This window comes from Populus euphratica, unplaced genomic scaffold (genome assembly GCF_000495115.2).
Source record: "Populus euphratica unplaced genomic scaffold, PopEup_1.0 scaffold3081.1, whole genome shotgun sequence".
Classification (NCBI taxonomy): domain Eukaryota; kingdom Viridiplantae; phylum Streptophyta; class Magnoliopsida; order Malpighiales; family Salicaceae; genus Populus; species Populus euphratica.
This window is the reverse complement of record NW_011502875.1, coordinates 1-15520: the sequence shown is the minus strand read 5'-3', so window position 1 is coordinate 15520 and position 15520 is coordinate 1. Positions and strand designations below refer to the sequence as shown.

The following is a 15520-nucleotide window of genomic DNA, read 5'->3' as shown; positions in this document are numbered from 1 at the left end:
TAGGCGGTGCTTGTATTTTTATTGTTCTTCAAGATCTTTTTCATTCAGGTCACCAAACAGTTTACTTTCTTTGTTTCAATCCTTTTTACATGGCCACGGTTATGAATAGGATTCAATTATTTGTTTTTTAGGGTAAAAAATAGTTCATGCATTAGATTGATATTTAGTTTTGTAAATTAAATTTAGGACATGTTTGTTTCTAAAAAATGGTTTTTAAAAAATTATTTTTTAAACTTTCTTGTGTTTGTGATTAAACAAATTGATCAACAAAAAATATTTTTTAGTCAACAAAAAATACTTTCTAGTCAACAGAAAATATTTTTCAGTCAAAGAAAAATTTAGCTTGATTTTTAAGAAAGTCTTTTCCTTTTTTACTGTATTTGTTTTTTTAGAAAATGGTTTCTGGAAAATTACTTTTCAAATTTTCTTATATTTGTTTGCTATTAGGAAAGTTGGTCAACGAAAAACACTTTCCAGTCAAAGAAAAATTTGGCATGGTTTTCAGGAAAGTGTTTTCTTGAAAAATTTAGGCAAAAAACACTTTTCGGAAGTTATGAAAAATTTAAAAATGTCATTATTTGTTGATTGTATCAAATTTAATCCTCAAATTTTTTATTGCTGTATATATATTGTATCAAATTTAATCCTCAAATTTTTTATTGCTGTATATATATATATATTATTTTGAATATTTATTTTTTTAATTTTATTTTTAAAAATTTTATTTTTATATTAATTTTGGTTCTCATTTTTATAATTGTTATTTGCTTCTCTCCTATTATTTTTTTTATTGAAATTTTTTATCTATCAAATTTGGTCCTTATTGTTTTGATTATTACTTATTTTATTTAAAATACTTTATGAAATGTTAATTATTATTATTATTTTAATTTCTTCATCTTTTTTTTTTAGATTTGATCTTTATTATTTTAATTATTATTTTTTTTTAGATAATTTATGAAATTATATATTTTTTTAATTTCATTCTCATTCAACTTTTTAATTTGTAAGATTTGTTCCTTATTATTTTAATAAACTTGAGAAAAATAAAACATTAATAAGTTATTTTTCATAACATAATCAAATACCGAAAAATATTTTTTAGTTCATTTTCCATAACATTATCAAATATAAAAAAATAATTCACTTCACATAAATTTGTTTTTCAAAATAAAACAACTTTTCTGCAAACAAATATAGCCCTAATGTTATTGATTTTTTAAAATAAAATGTATTTAATTAATTAATCAATTAGAAATATATTTGAAATATTGTTTAATAAAATATATATCAATTCTTGCTCAGTTTTTTAAAAAGTTACAGCATATATTATGAACGAACACTTTTTGGTGTATCAATTCATGATGTTTGTTGTTACACATGACACGAGGGGGGCTCTAAAATGGTTTTTGAGGGACTATAGAAGAAAACAAATCAGAGTTTTCACCTAGTTTTTTAAGGAGAATACTAAAACATGCGGTTCTATAAATTCGAGTAAAAGGATGATTATGCTTAAGAGAGAGAAAAATCATCATTTTCACATGATTTTAAATAAAAAATTGCCTTAGTTATGTGTTAAATTTATTTCATATATGTTATTAATTGACCTGTTATTTTATAAGCTTATTTGCAAGATAGTTATTATTAATGGATGAGCATGGAGCTAGTGTCGGACCTTAAACATGAGTCTTGCAACTCAATAAAATTCTCACAAAATGAGATGAGACTAATGCCGTGCAAAAACTATGTTGGTTCATAATTTTTAAAAACTCATCAAATCATTATTAAATTCACTTTAAAATTAAAAAAATATTACCGAGAATCTATGTTGGTCACTAAAATAAGACACACAAACCAAATTATTAAAATTTAAATTTAATTAGAACATGACACCAAAATATTAATAATTTAGATTTGGGAGAGGGCTGGGGTAAAAAAATAAAATAAAATAAAAAAGATGAGGGTTTCATATATCAAAATAACATTGTTTTGATTTTTATTTTTTTTTTATATCTTGATAAAATAATGTCATTTCATTTGCGCAATAATGGACGTCATTTCAGTTAAAACGGGGGAAGCTTCCCTTTTAAGTTAGTCCTTGAATTTTTATTTATTTTTACTAATTACACATTTTCCTAATAATTGCTTTCAATTTAGTCCGTGTTTGCTCATTTTCACAGCCCTCTCATCCCCCCCCTCCCTCTAATTTAGTCTATGGATTCTTATTTAGTCATTTTTGACCAATTACACCTCTTTTATCATCAATTCTTTTAATTTCTCCCATTATAACATGTTTATTTATTATTATTATTATTATTAGATTTTTTAATTTATATTTTGTCTTGCTTGCACAAAAACAAAAACATGTAAAAACTAGGGGGAAAAAACTTTGAAAAATTACCAAAATCAAAGTAAACATGTGGTTTTTTTAATGTATTTTTTTAATTTTTATTTCTTAGTTAGACAAAAAAGTTTTTTGTACTTTTTTTCTACAAGGTATCAAAATTTCGGTAATTACAATATTTTTTTATTGTTTTTTTTATATTTTTTAATTATATAATTAAATAAAAAAATTATCAAACTTAACCCATTCCATGAACTGTGTTGTAGATTAACTTGAGTAGATAAAAAATACCATCATTTTCAAAAGTAATAATTAATATGATAGTTGCTTTTAATTATTTTTAGTTAAATTGAGTTTTGAATAAGAAGAATAGTTATATTTGTACTCACTAGATTAAAATCAAATAGATCACATTACTTCGACTCCATTATAGTTTAATTTAAAATTCATGTCATGTAAGGCCTTCTTGGTAGGGTCAAGTCAAATAAATAAAAAGAAGATTAATTATACTAACAAATTATTGGATTTCATTTTTATTTTTCTAAAAAAATATAGAAAAACAGTTAATAAAAAAAAAGTATACAGCAGGACGCAACACAAGATCAAGGTCTTTTATTTGGATTTATCTTTCAGCTTCTTAATCTAGTCTCATATTGTTGTTAATATTTTTTTTAAATATTTATTGGAGCATGTAATCATCAATTAATTCTATGAAATACACGTGCAATATTTTCAATTCACATTTTAATTTTTTCGAGTTAAAAGAAAATCTCAGCAATGCCCATATATTTTGACTTACATTGAAATCAACTTTGATTCGACCGCGCACAATAAAATTATCTGTTGATCCTCCCATTCACAACGAAATGCAAGCATGGAGACTTAGATGATCCGCAACGAAATGCAGGCACGAAGACTAGTCGCCTCCCAATACCCAAAGCCTACGACATGACCCAAAAAGAATATAATAATTTTTCAATTTGAATGACTATTTGATCTAACCATAACCTATGAATGTGTTATAATTTTATTGGAGTTTTCGAAGAAGCGAGGATTGAACTTGAAACTATTATTCTTATTTATGCAAAAATATCATTAAACTACAAGTTTTACTTGATTACTATAAACCTTGAATATCATGAATATTATTTTTAAATAAATGTAAAAAATTCTTATGTTTCCGCTTACAACAGTATTAGCATTGTAATTATAATTATTTTTTAAATAATTTTTCATGTCAATAATTTTTTTATTTTTTAAAAATTATTTTTAACATTAGTATATTAAAATAATTTGAAAAAATTAAAAAATATATTAATTTAAAATTAATAAAAAATAAAAAAATAATTTTTTTAAAAATACTTTAAACCATAAAAATAAATCAAAAATCAATTTCTCAGGCCCATGTTAGTCTTTGTTTGGATATTGATATTGCGATCGATACAGCAAGAAGACTCCCCAGCATATGATCAAAGAACAAGGAAGAAAGGCTCTTAACTCTCGTTACATGTACTGTGAACCAATTTCTCAAGGCCCATATCGTAAAGGGCTCTGCCAAGCAACGAAAAACCCAACTACAACACTTCAAGGGCAGGCAAGAAGACGAAAGTGCAAGAGCTCAACAGAAGCTCTTGAGCCCTAGAAAGAATGAACAGCCCGGCCTGTCAGCAACTCAAGTTCAATCGATCTACTAATGATTTAGGAATTTGCTCATGTAAGGCGCCCCCAAGTACCACGTTTTTAGCGGCGAACTTAACAAGCTGCACCGAAGAAACCGACTTTAGTACAGGCGGTCCTCCTCCCTCCCATTACAGAAATATCATTATAAATCAATCTTCCTCGTGAACTCTGTCTCCTATCCCTAAAATGGGCAGGCCATTGTCCACCGTTGAAATTCCTGATAGACGATACATTCCTGACCGCCAGAACAGCCGTTACACACCAGAATCTGACGCCTCCCCTGACCATCGCCGCCGCCGTGACCGTGGTAGTCCCTCTTATCAAAGCTACGACGATCGCCGTCGCGAAATCGATCGCGGCAGACGCCGTCGGTCGAGCTCACCCGACTACTCTAGAAGCCCTAGAAGAAGAACAACAAGAAGAAGCCCAAGCCCTAGGCAAAGACAAACCCTAGATCATCCTCTCCCAAAAAAATTCGGCAAGGGCCGGTCTTTTCTTGATAGGAATGGAAGGGAATCGGATGAGGAATCGGATGAGGAATTGAAAGGATTGAGTTTTGAGGAGAGGAGGAGGCTGAAGAGGCAGAAGCTGAGGAAGTCTATGAGGTATTGTATTTGGAATGTTTCGCCAAGTCCTCCGAGAGGGGATAATGAAGAGGAATTTGAGGAGAAAGCGGATAAGATTGAGGAGAAGCATAGAGAGGATGACGCAAAGAGTGATGATTCTAGCGGAAAAGAGAAGGAGAAAGGAAATAATGGAAAGGGGAGAATGGGGTCAGAGAATTCTGGGAGTAGCGAGTCTGAGTCTGAGTCTGAGTCAGATGATTCGACGGAGAAAAGAAGGAGGGGATTGAGTTCTAAACGTAGGAGGAGAAGGAACAGTGATAGTGAATCAGACGCTAGTGAGAGCCAAAGTGAGAGTGAACCCGACTCTGAAGAAGATCGGAAACGGAGAAAGAAGTCCCGGAAAAGTATTAGCAGGCGGAGAAACAGTAGTAAGAGCATTGGTAGAAGAAGAAAGAGTACAAGGAAGAAGAGAAAGTATAGTGATTCTGATTATAGTGGGAGTGAGGAGTCTGGTGATGATCGTGTAAAGTCTAAGAAGAGTCGCTCTTCGGGTTCGCAATATAAGGGGAGCAAGAAGAGAAGCACTGAAACAGAGAGTGGGAATCTGGATTCCAATGAGGGTTCTGGTTCTGAGGAAGACAAAGTAAATGATGATGATGCTGGCAAGGCTGAAACTGATGTTGAGGCATTGATGTTTAAAGAAATGATTGAGGCACAAAAGAAACCCGCTCTGGATAATGAACCTGAGGTTGGGCCAATGCCCTTGCCTAGAGCTGAAGGGCATATTAGTTATGGTGGAGCTTTGAGGCCTGGTGAAGGTGATGCTATTGCTCAGTATGTGCAGCAAGGGAAACGTATTCCACGTAGAGGTGAAGTGGGTCTTTCTGCAGAGGAGATTCAGAAATTTGAGAATCTTGGGTATGTGATGAGTGGTAGTAGGCATCAGAGGATGAATGCCATTCGTATCAGGAAAGAAAACCAAGTTTACAGTGCTGAGGATAAGCGGGCGCTGGCAATGTTTAACTATGAAGAGAAGGCGAAACGTGAACACAAGGTCATGGCTGATTTGCAACGGCTGGTGCAACGTCATATTGGGCAGGATGTTGGCCCTAGCCATGATCCATTTGCTGCAAAAGCATCCGATGGTGCTGATGCTTAGGGAGGTGTGTTATTATTTCTCCTTATAACTTACTTTATCATATTTTCCAGGGCTTTTATCTTGATTGATAATTAGTGGGATGATTTGTTTTCCTTATTGATATTACAATGTATTCGAATGCTTATCATGTGCAATAATGATGGGTTAACTCCTTGTTAGTATCTTAGATGATAAACCTAACCCGAAACTATGTGCTTGGTTAATCAGTTTCCTCAAAACCAGATGAAAGTGTAATAGATCAGAGTGTCTTTGCTATTTGACATAAATAAAAGTACATGCTTAGCCTCGACTAAAGTGTAAATATGGAATGTGATATTTGAAATCGGTACTTGTGAGTGTAGTTGACAAGGAAACTGAAATGATGTTTTTGCAATTACTTGATTGACAGTGAAGAAATGGTTTGGGGTGTAAATGATTTGAAAATGAGAATGAGTACAGGATACTGAATTTTGCTTACTGATCTAAATCTAGATACTGTAAATTAATTTTATGTGAATTAAAGCGAGGTTTGATTATTAGGTTGCAGTCTAGAGTGGAGTTCCCTGTGTTGTAATTTGTTTCTTAGAAATCTTTACGTTGACACATCCCTTTCTTCATATTGTAATTGTGTTAAAAAGTGAAAAAATTTCTACTGGTTTCTTGTTATCATAATTTTATCCTTACTTTCTGGGCTGGTTGCATTTATCAGCTTCAATACTGTTTTAATGTCATTTACACTGGTTATAGTTAGGATTTGGGGTTAGATTTTAGAAAGCTATATTTCCTTTTTAATAATAACAGAAAAGGGAAAGCTGTGATTTCAGTTCAGTGCCTTGGTTATAGGCAATGGGACATGAGTGAAAGATACCTGATAAAATTTTAAATCTTTTCTCTGAAAAGGATAATTATTCAGAGAATAGCTGCATGGTCGTGGTGTTCAATTAAAGGATTTTTGGGGTAGGAATTGCCTTTTTTAACCCCTTAATTTCTGAGTTGAGTATGTTTCATCAGAGGATAGCTGCATGGTTGTGGCGTTCAATTAAAGGATTTTTGGGGTTGGAATTGCCTTTTTTGACCCCTTAATTTCTGAGTTGAGTATGTTTCAAACCTACCCATCAAAATTTTAAGAAGGAGATATAAGAAAGAAATTGCTTCTGTGATAAATCTGCACTTGCATTGCATTTCTCCTTAAATGTTCTCTATAAACAGAAATTAGAGATTGTTTTGCTTGGATACAGGCATCACTGGGAATCAGGACCATGGGAAACATTTGTCTTTTTAGCTTAGGATTATGGATTTCATTCTACATGGTGTTTTCAGTTTGTTAGGTATATGTCCATGGATGATTGGTCTTTGATGGTGGAAAGTTTTCCATGCTGAAGTTGTATAACATGATGTACGTTCTTGCACTAAGTTTATGTTTTCTCCATCTCATCACTGGGTAGGTTTGTCATGTTTTTCTTTTTAATCTGCTTTCTCCTCAGTTATATTTCATGATGTGCTGGGCAAGATTACTATGATTTAGCCCGAGATTTTAAATCATGTTATCTTCCCAGACCACCGAGTAGAAGGGACCCGCCACTGATTGTTTTCCTATAAAGTCTTGGAAACTTTGTTGCATGAAGTATCCTGACATGGATCCATCACGAGCCTGCGAACAAATTTCTTTGACACTTCTGTTTCATGGTCAATAATCTTGAATCTTTAATATGTTCAACTGCGTATGTGCTTTTGTTTCACTATTTTGTTCACACTTTCTTTTTATTCTTGAATTGTCTTATCTATGCTTATGAGAATCGTAATTAGACTATCTACTCGTGAATGCAAAGTCTTTCTTGCTAGAACTTCTGAGTTCTTAAACGCTTTGTGTGTATTGTAGGTATCTGACTGGCAAGAGAAATCCAAGCAAGCAAAAACTGGGAATCTGACGTCTCACTTTTAATTCTGTGCATATCATTCACATGTAAACTGGTTTAGAGAATATTAATGAAGATCTCCATTGTAGGACATGTATGTGCAGACAGAATGTGATATGTTTCAATACTTCTAGGGATCTGGCGAGGGATGCTCATATTTATGCAACTGTATTAACTTAGAGAAAATTGTCTTTTTGTTTGACTAGACTTTTTACAGTTAGATGGGAACTATAATTTTGCACTCCTTTTAATCCTTTTCAAGTTGTCCATTATTTCTGTTATGTTTATGCAGTTTTCTTCTATTCAATTGCCACACTCAGCATTGTCTTGAAGAACCCAGGGCTAAATTTTCAGTTGTTAGGCCGATTTATCTATTCTACCAATGGTGTCCTGTATTTGTTTTATATATATATATATATAGTGGACAGACACTACTTGGAAATTAGACAAACCTACTCTCCAAGCGCTGCATGCTTCGAAGGTTAAAGCTTTGGTTGGGTGATGCTGGAGAGTGTTAAGCATATATATATATATATATATATTATATATTAACTCAATGGCGGTCAGATTATGTTTGTTAGGAAGGATGGAATGGGTAAAGTGGAGGGATGGATAGGGTAGGGTGGGTGACCTTACTATTCTTTTAGTAGTTAGTCAATAAAGGGGGAGGAAGGATAAGAGTCATCTAAATTAAGGAGGGTATTAGAGAGTTTTGTTGATGTTATTTTTCATAGTATTTTTTTATTTGAAATAATATATTTTATATATTTTTTAATATCAGCCCATAAAAAAATAAAAAATATTTAAATTTTAATAAAAAAGGGTTTCAATCTCAAAGCTGATTAGAAGCGGAACTGATCCCTTCTCCTCAATCCTCTCAAGGATTGACTCGCATCCCTTTATTTTTCTATTTGTAATTATCAATGTTTAAAATTGGATGGATTGATTGGGAATTTTTCCTTTGTTGTAGGCCAAATAATTAGATGGGTGATGAGCCATCTATCCTTTCCCCCCTGTGTCCTTTCCGCTCTGCCCTATCCATCCCTCGTAACAGACACGGCTGGAATGCTGCTGGAGCCAAAAGCAGGGAAGAGGTTGATGTCTGCTATGCATGGAAGTGGTAGGGTGAGTGGTGACCGTATTGATAGAGCCGCGTACAAGGACATGTATTCTACTTAGCTGAAGGGGTGAGAATTATGTTCGTTTTGGGGCCTTTTTTTTTTTGAAAAGTTTTGTTTTTTTTAAATATTTTTAGATAATTTTAATATGTTGATATTAAAAATAAATTTTAAAAAATATATTATTTTTACACCTTTCAAAAAATATATATTATAAAAAGCAACCATATATATAACGGTACTACACTCTTTTCGTCCTTTTTTTCTTTAAAAAAAAAAAGATCACGTATTTCAACGGACTGGAAGCTAGACTTGGTTTTATGAGATAAGTTAAAGCCTCTACATATACTCGTAGAAAGTAATGCTTCTTAAAATAAACGTCCTTGTTTTGGCATATTGAATCAGATTATTATGATTGCTACCACCAACTTGTTTATTTTTATATTTTAAAAATATTCTAAAAAAGTTAAATTTTTTTATTTTTTTCACTTTAAATTAATATTTTTTTATGTTTTTATATTATTTTAATGTACTGATATGAAAAATAATTTTTAAAAATTCAAAATATTATTTTAATATATTTCTAAATAAAAAATAATTTGAAAAATAGCTATAATTATACTCTAAACGGTCTCTAATTTTTTGTACAAAAAGAAGAAGAAGATGATCAAAATATAGGAGAAGCTATTTTCTGGTATTTTTTCTGGAAACGACAACAGAGGTTAAACTCGGATATGTAAGAGGATTCTAACCATTTTTTCGGCTCCTCTACCTGACGAGTAATATTTTGTTCAGCCCTTTGATCTCTCTTTGGACCTGAGGCATCATTCGGTAACATATGATGATGGTTCTTTGGAACCGAAACATGATTTGAAAAGAATGCTAGTTGGGCTGGAAACGAAAACATCTTAGCCGGGAAACATGAATGAGAAATTACAATAATTTTTTTTATATATTACAAAAATTAATTGCAAATCCAAAGGTTAATGCATATATTTAATTAATCTGTTGTAAATAATCTTAAATAAAATTAAATACTGTTATGCTACGGGTCAAATAAAATTTCTTTTAACTGTTAAAAATTTATAGAAATGCTAGGAGACCTAAAATTTGATGTATATTGGATGATTTATTTTTAGGATATTAAAATGATCGAATCAAATTGAGCTAGTTTTATTAAATTACAAAACTCTTAACTTGAGTCATGATAACATGATAATCCCAACAAACATAAATTAAAATAAATTATAAATTCTAATTCCAATTAACAAAATAATAATGAAAAAAAATCAATTTTATAAAAGAACCAAAATATTCAACCAATAAATATATTTAAAAAAAATAAAGGACTCAAAAAAATATAGGTTAACAAGCCAAGCTTATCCCACATAATAAAAAAAAAAAAAACAAAACAAAAGGCTAGTCTTAACCAAGCCATTGTCAAAGTATGAGATTATAAAAAAAAATTTAAAATGCCAATAAGTAAATTAGTCCAAGTCATTTCAGGTTGATTTATCAAACTCGTAACCTGGATCATAAAACTAAAATAATTTTATAAAAAAAAACTAACAAAATTATGCTTTTTTAAACAAGTTAAGTGATAATTTATTTTTTCTATTTGAAAATAGTCTAAAACCAAAAATATTGGTTTATACTTTTTTAAAAAAAAAAACAAATATTTGATTTTATTTAAATGAAATTTTTCTTAAAAAAATAAAAAGAAAGTTCTTTTAAAAAAGAGCCTAAGAGGTTGAACTTTATAAACATATTTCTAAGCCCAAATTGAAGGGTAGGGTTACGTGCTTATTCACTTATTTTTTAAAATATTTTAATTATTTAAGTAGATAACAGATTATTTGTCCAATCTTAGTTTTTAGTGATCAGGGTAGAAATATTTGATGCCCAAAAATAAACCCTTTTTATTTAGTTAGAATATATTAAAAAAAAAAACATCATTGAACCCTTGAAAAATCTATATAAAACACCAAATAACTTAAAAATTGATCAAAAAATCTAAAATTAACTCAATTTAAAAAATTTCAAAACTCAAATTTATCATATTAGACAAGAGAAAGAGAAAGGATAAGACGACCTAGATAAAAGTCATTTCATCAAATGGAATTTGTTGCCACAAAAATCATTCTTTTTCATAGTTGAATTAGGTATTAACCAAAACTTTTTCTTTCTTTATTATTATAATCCGACAACACTCTCTTTTTTTATTCTCTCAAACTAAGAACACAAAAATAAAAAAAATAAAATTTTAAACCAAAATTAGATTCATAAAAAATTAAGGGACTGAATAATTTATAACTTGAAAAGTTCAAGGATGAAAATAAACTTTTATTGTTAATTCTGAAACAACCAACCATCCTTCTATTTTTTTATTTTTTTTTTACTTTGATTTTTTATTTTTCAATCTCTCCCTTGCTTAACAAATTTATTTAAATTAGCCTTTAATTTTTTCAATGAAAACAAAAACATAAAAAAAAAATAGCATTATCACAATTTATAATGCCTTGTGTCTTGGTCAACAATGTATTTTTCATAGTGATTTGGCCACACAACCTCGTTTTTCTATAATGGTGGGTTAATAGGACCTATTGTCATTCGGTTTTGGATAGCTTCAGGATTTTCTTTTTTATAATTATATTTTCCAACAGTGCACTGGTCCCTTCCAATCCGAGCCCACTTTACCATCCCACATTGTTAATCAAGTGATTTTATACTTTGCTCTTTGGTTGCATAAATGCTTATTGACTCTAGCAAAACAAGTTATCTATGACATCATGAAAATGTAGAAATGACTGTTCAAGATTGTACTAAAGATTATTTTTTATTTAAAAATATGTTAAATAATATTTGTTTATTTTATTTTTTAAAATCTATATCAGTACATTAAAATAATTTTAAAATACTAAAAAATATATAAAAAAATAGATTTGGATGAAAAACAATTTCAAACATAATAGCAAACACCCCTAAGATTTTCTTTATTGCATTAAACTCAAACTCACAAGCAATGATGCGTGCAAGTATGAAAGTTGGGGAGATAAACATGTCAGAGCCATAATAAATCAACTGACATTAAAAATACTCAATTCTCTTAAAAAAAATCCTTATTTAATTTTGGGCTACATACTTATATAATAATATATAGAAAAATCCAAAAATTTTAAAACATTTTTTTTCATTTCAAAAACACAAAAAATATCTATGGTGAAAAATTAGTGCCGACAAGCTATGAGTTTAAATAACAATAAATTATTTTATTGATAAATCTAAAATCTTGGTACTGTGACATCTGCTTTTATATTTTAATAAGATTATTAGTTTAAGAAAATTAATTAACTCCATCAGAAGTTTTATTGTTTACTTAAAAACGTTTTTAAAAGAAATCGAATATTGACCCACCTTGTTTGAAAAAACAAATCTCTAGCTGCATCAAAGCATTAACTAAACCCTAGTTCATTTAAATTAGATCCTCAATGATTAATCATCTTGCCGAGAAGAGACCTTCGAGCTATCATAATTCCTGGAATCTAAGCTAGGGGATGCCATTAATGTAATGTGTAACTTTCACGATAGTTGGGCTCAAAAGGGTATTAAAATCGCACCACATGCCATGTTTATCAGCACATGGAGGAGAAGGTTTTGGTTTTAAAAAACATGGTCAAAGTTCGTGTTCGTCGACCAAGTTGTGCTATTAACTGCAATCAATGACAGGAGACAGGAGCTATTTATTCATCGCGGAGGATTTTTTTTTTTTTTTTTTTTGTGGGACAAAGCTTCAATTGAATATTCAAGGTGTCAAATCTCTGCCCACAAATAGTTTTTCTTTTTTCTTTGTCATATGATCAAATTTATTTATGAAAGTGAAATTTTATTATTTTTTCAAGTATTGTTTATCTAAAAATATATTAAAATAATATTTTTTAAATATATTTTTGAAATTCATATACCAAAATAATTTTAAATTGAAAAAAAATATTTTTAACCAAAATAAAATTTAAAAATTTTTAAAATCATTTTTTGAATATAAAAACAAACATATTCTAATATTCTTATTAGAAAAAAAATATATTAACAAAAACACATTGACGTGGTTTTTTTAATTGTAAACATAGATTCAAAATCTTAAAAAAGTTATTTTTATGTAAAATAAAGTTTAAAAATTTTCAAAAGTGGATTTTCAATATAAAAACAAATACATTTTAATACTTTGTTAAAAAAACACATGTAGGGTATGAGTTTTTTTATTGTGGCTATATATCCATTATTATGGATTACTACAATAAAAATATTTTTTTATCATTGAGTTGAAAAATAAAAATTTTAGTCTTGAGGGTATTTTAATCTTTTAAATAGATTCATTGTTCATTAACATTAATTGAGAATGTGTTAGTCTCTTTTTAATATTTTGCATGGTGAAAATACTTTTCTACTTACAAGATTAACAAAATTTAGAATTATTGACCAAATAATATTTATCTTTTCACAAACTTTAAAACAATAAAAGTATTTCTTTACCTCCAAGGTAAAAAAAAAAAAAAAATACCTAAGCTATTGATTAAGAGTTTTTTTTGGTTTTTTCCTTTTTAGGTTACAGTTAAAATACATCTTTGCTTTTAAAAAGAAAAAAAAATAAGTTATGCATTTACTAGTATTTTAGTACTTTCAAATTAGCTTGTTTTTTTATTTTTAGGGTAATGAGAGCATTTTGACATTTTAATATTTTTTTTAATTTTTAAATTAAAAAACTTCTTCATGTGTTTTTATTATACGTGAGTTTGCAAGTGTTATTCATGTTTTTTAGATAACATGTGTGACGTCACTTAATGATCAAACATGATCTTTTACTATGTCCTTTAAAATGTTAGTAATTATGGATGATAAATGATTTGTCACAAGTAGGGTTCTTTTTTTCTTCCTTTTTTTTTTATTTTCTAGAAAAATTGTATGTCTATCCTCTCTCTTTTCTTTTTTTCTTTTTTATTTTTTAATTCCAGCTCTTATGTTTTGTATTGCTTATTTTCATTCTTAGCCCTTTTAAAAAGAAATTTTTATATTTTCAATTTAATCCGTAAATTATAATTTGTTATGTATTGTTTTTTTCAATTGGCTTCTTGTTCTTTTGATTTATCATTTTTATTCTTGATTTTTTTGTTAAAGTTTTATTGGTTTTCAATTTCATTTTTCAATCAAAACTTATGTTGTTTTATTTATTTCAATTTAGCCCCCATTCTTTTTATTTTCTTTTCTTTTTCCTTTTGTTAATTTTTTTTCTTTTCAATTTAACCCTTAAATTTAAATTATTTTGATGCCCTCAAATTTTTATTTTATTTTTTTTTCACTCTCATTCTTTTAATTATAATTTTTTATATGGTTGATTATTTTTCCAATTATATCATATACGCGGCATTATAATGATGATTATAAAACAATAACATCTGTTTGCAGTTATATATAGATGACAACCTAATTGAATTAGAAAGCCAGCCTTTGTTAATTTGTTGGTTACGTGCAACTTTATACTAACGGTAATAAATTTCGATTTTACCGTTAAACTGAAATTTTTACTACAATTATCGATTTCTGTAAAATCCAAAATTTAGGGTCTGAGATTTATTATATTTTACTAGTTTTTTTTCTATTTAATATATATTTTTTTCAGTTTTGTTTATGATATTTTTTTATAGTGTATAAAGAACTTAGAATAGCTGTAATATTAAGTTTTTTATAGAAAAAATATTAAATAATTAAAACTTAAATTATAGTTGTTGTGGTGTAACTCTTTTCAATAAAATTCTGTATTTTTATATCTGCTTTATACATTTCATGTGTAGAAGTTAGAGCCTTTTATTTTGATAGCATGTAGGAATGTAAATATGTACCCGTGAGTTAGATTTTTTAATATTTATATCTTATCACAAAATTATTGAGAATTTTATTAATGAGACTTATTTTGGAAGCAGTTAAATGGTTAAAAAAAGAAAAAGGAAGCATCGGAGGTGCATTTAGAAAATCCAAAAACTCATGGGCTCCATTAAAATTAACTTGTAGAATTTTCTAGGGTCTACGAGGGCTCCAGCATGGCACCAGATGGGCTAAGCTAGTTAGCGTGTCCAATATTGACCTGGGAAATTGTTTTTGCTATTTCTTGCAGCCATACCCATGGTCAGCACAAGTTGCTCGGAGTTCTTTCGAATTCTAACATGGTTACAAAAATAAAATAAAATAACACAGCATGTAAAATATTCAGAGAAATAATATAATTTATCATGTATAGTAAATGCGAATATTAAAAAACAGAAGAAACACGATGAGATTTCAATGATAATATCATCGATATTAGTAAAAAAATCATAAAAAAATAATTTAATAATATTAAAAAGATCACAAATTATAATTAAAATGCATCACATAAGTGATATAAAGACAAGTAACTCTTAACACTTATAAACAACTCGCGTGATTTATTTCTTTATTGTTTGTAATATTTTTTTGGTATTGTTTAATTTATTTTATCAAAATATTTATAATGATGCTTGTGTAGTTACTATTAAAACTTTAATATGCTTTTAAAATCATTTTATTTTATTTTTATTTTTTCTTTTTCCAATCTCTTCACAAATTACAATGACAGATGAGAATGAAAAAAGAAAAGAAAAGAAAAAGAAAATAATACTTGAAGCATTCTAAAATTTTAATGATGATATTGTTAATACCAGTGAAAAGATCTTGACAAAACTGATACA

At 28.8% G+C, this 15520-nt stretch overlaps 1 protein-coding gene across 1 annotated transcript; it reads left to right on the top strand.

The window, feature by feature from the left end:
* Positions 1 to 4048: 4048 nt before the first annotated feature.
* Positions 4049 to 7896, top strand: LOC105119528 (NF-kappa-B-activating protein-like). Its single transcript, XM_011017671.1, has 2 exons — positions 4049 to 5753; positions 7608 to 7896. The coding sequence occupies exon 1, from the start codon at positions 4211 to 4213 to the stop codon at positions 5747 to 5749; it is 1539 nt and encodes a 512-aa protein (XP_011015973.1). The 5' UTR covers positions 4049 to 4210; the 3' UTR covers positions 5750 to 5753; positions 7608 to 7896.
* The last annotated feature ends 7624 nt before the right edge of the window (positions 7897 to 15520 follow it).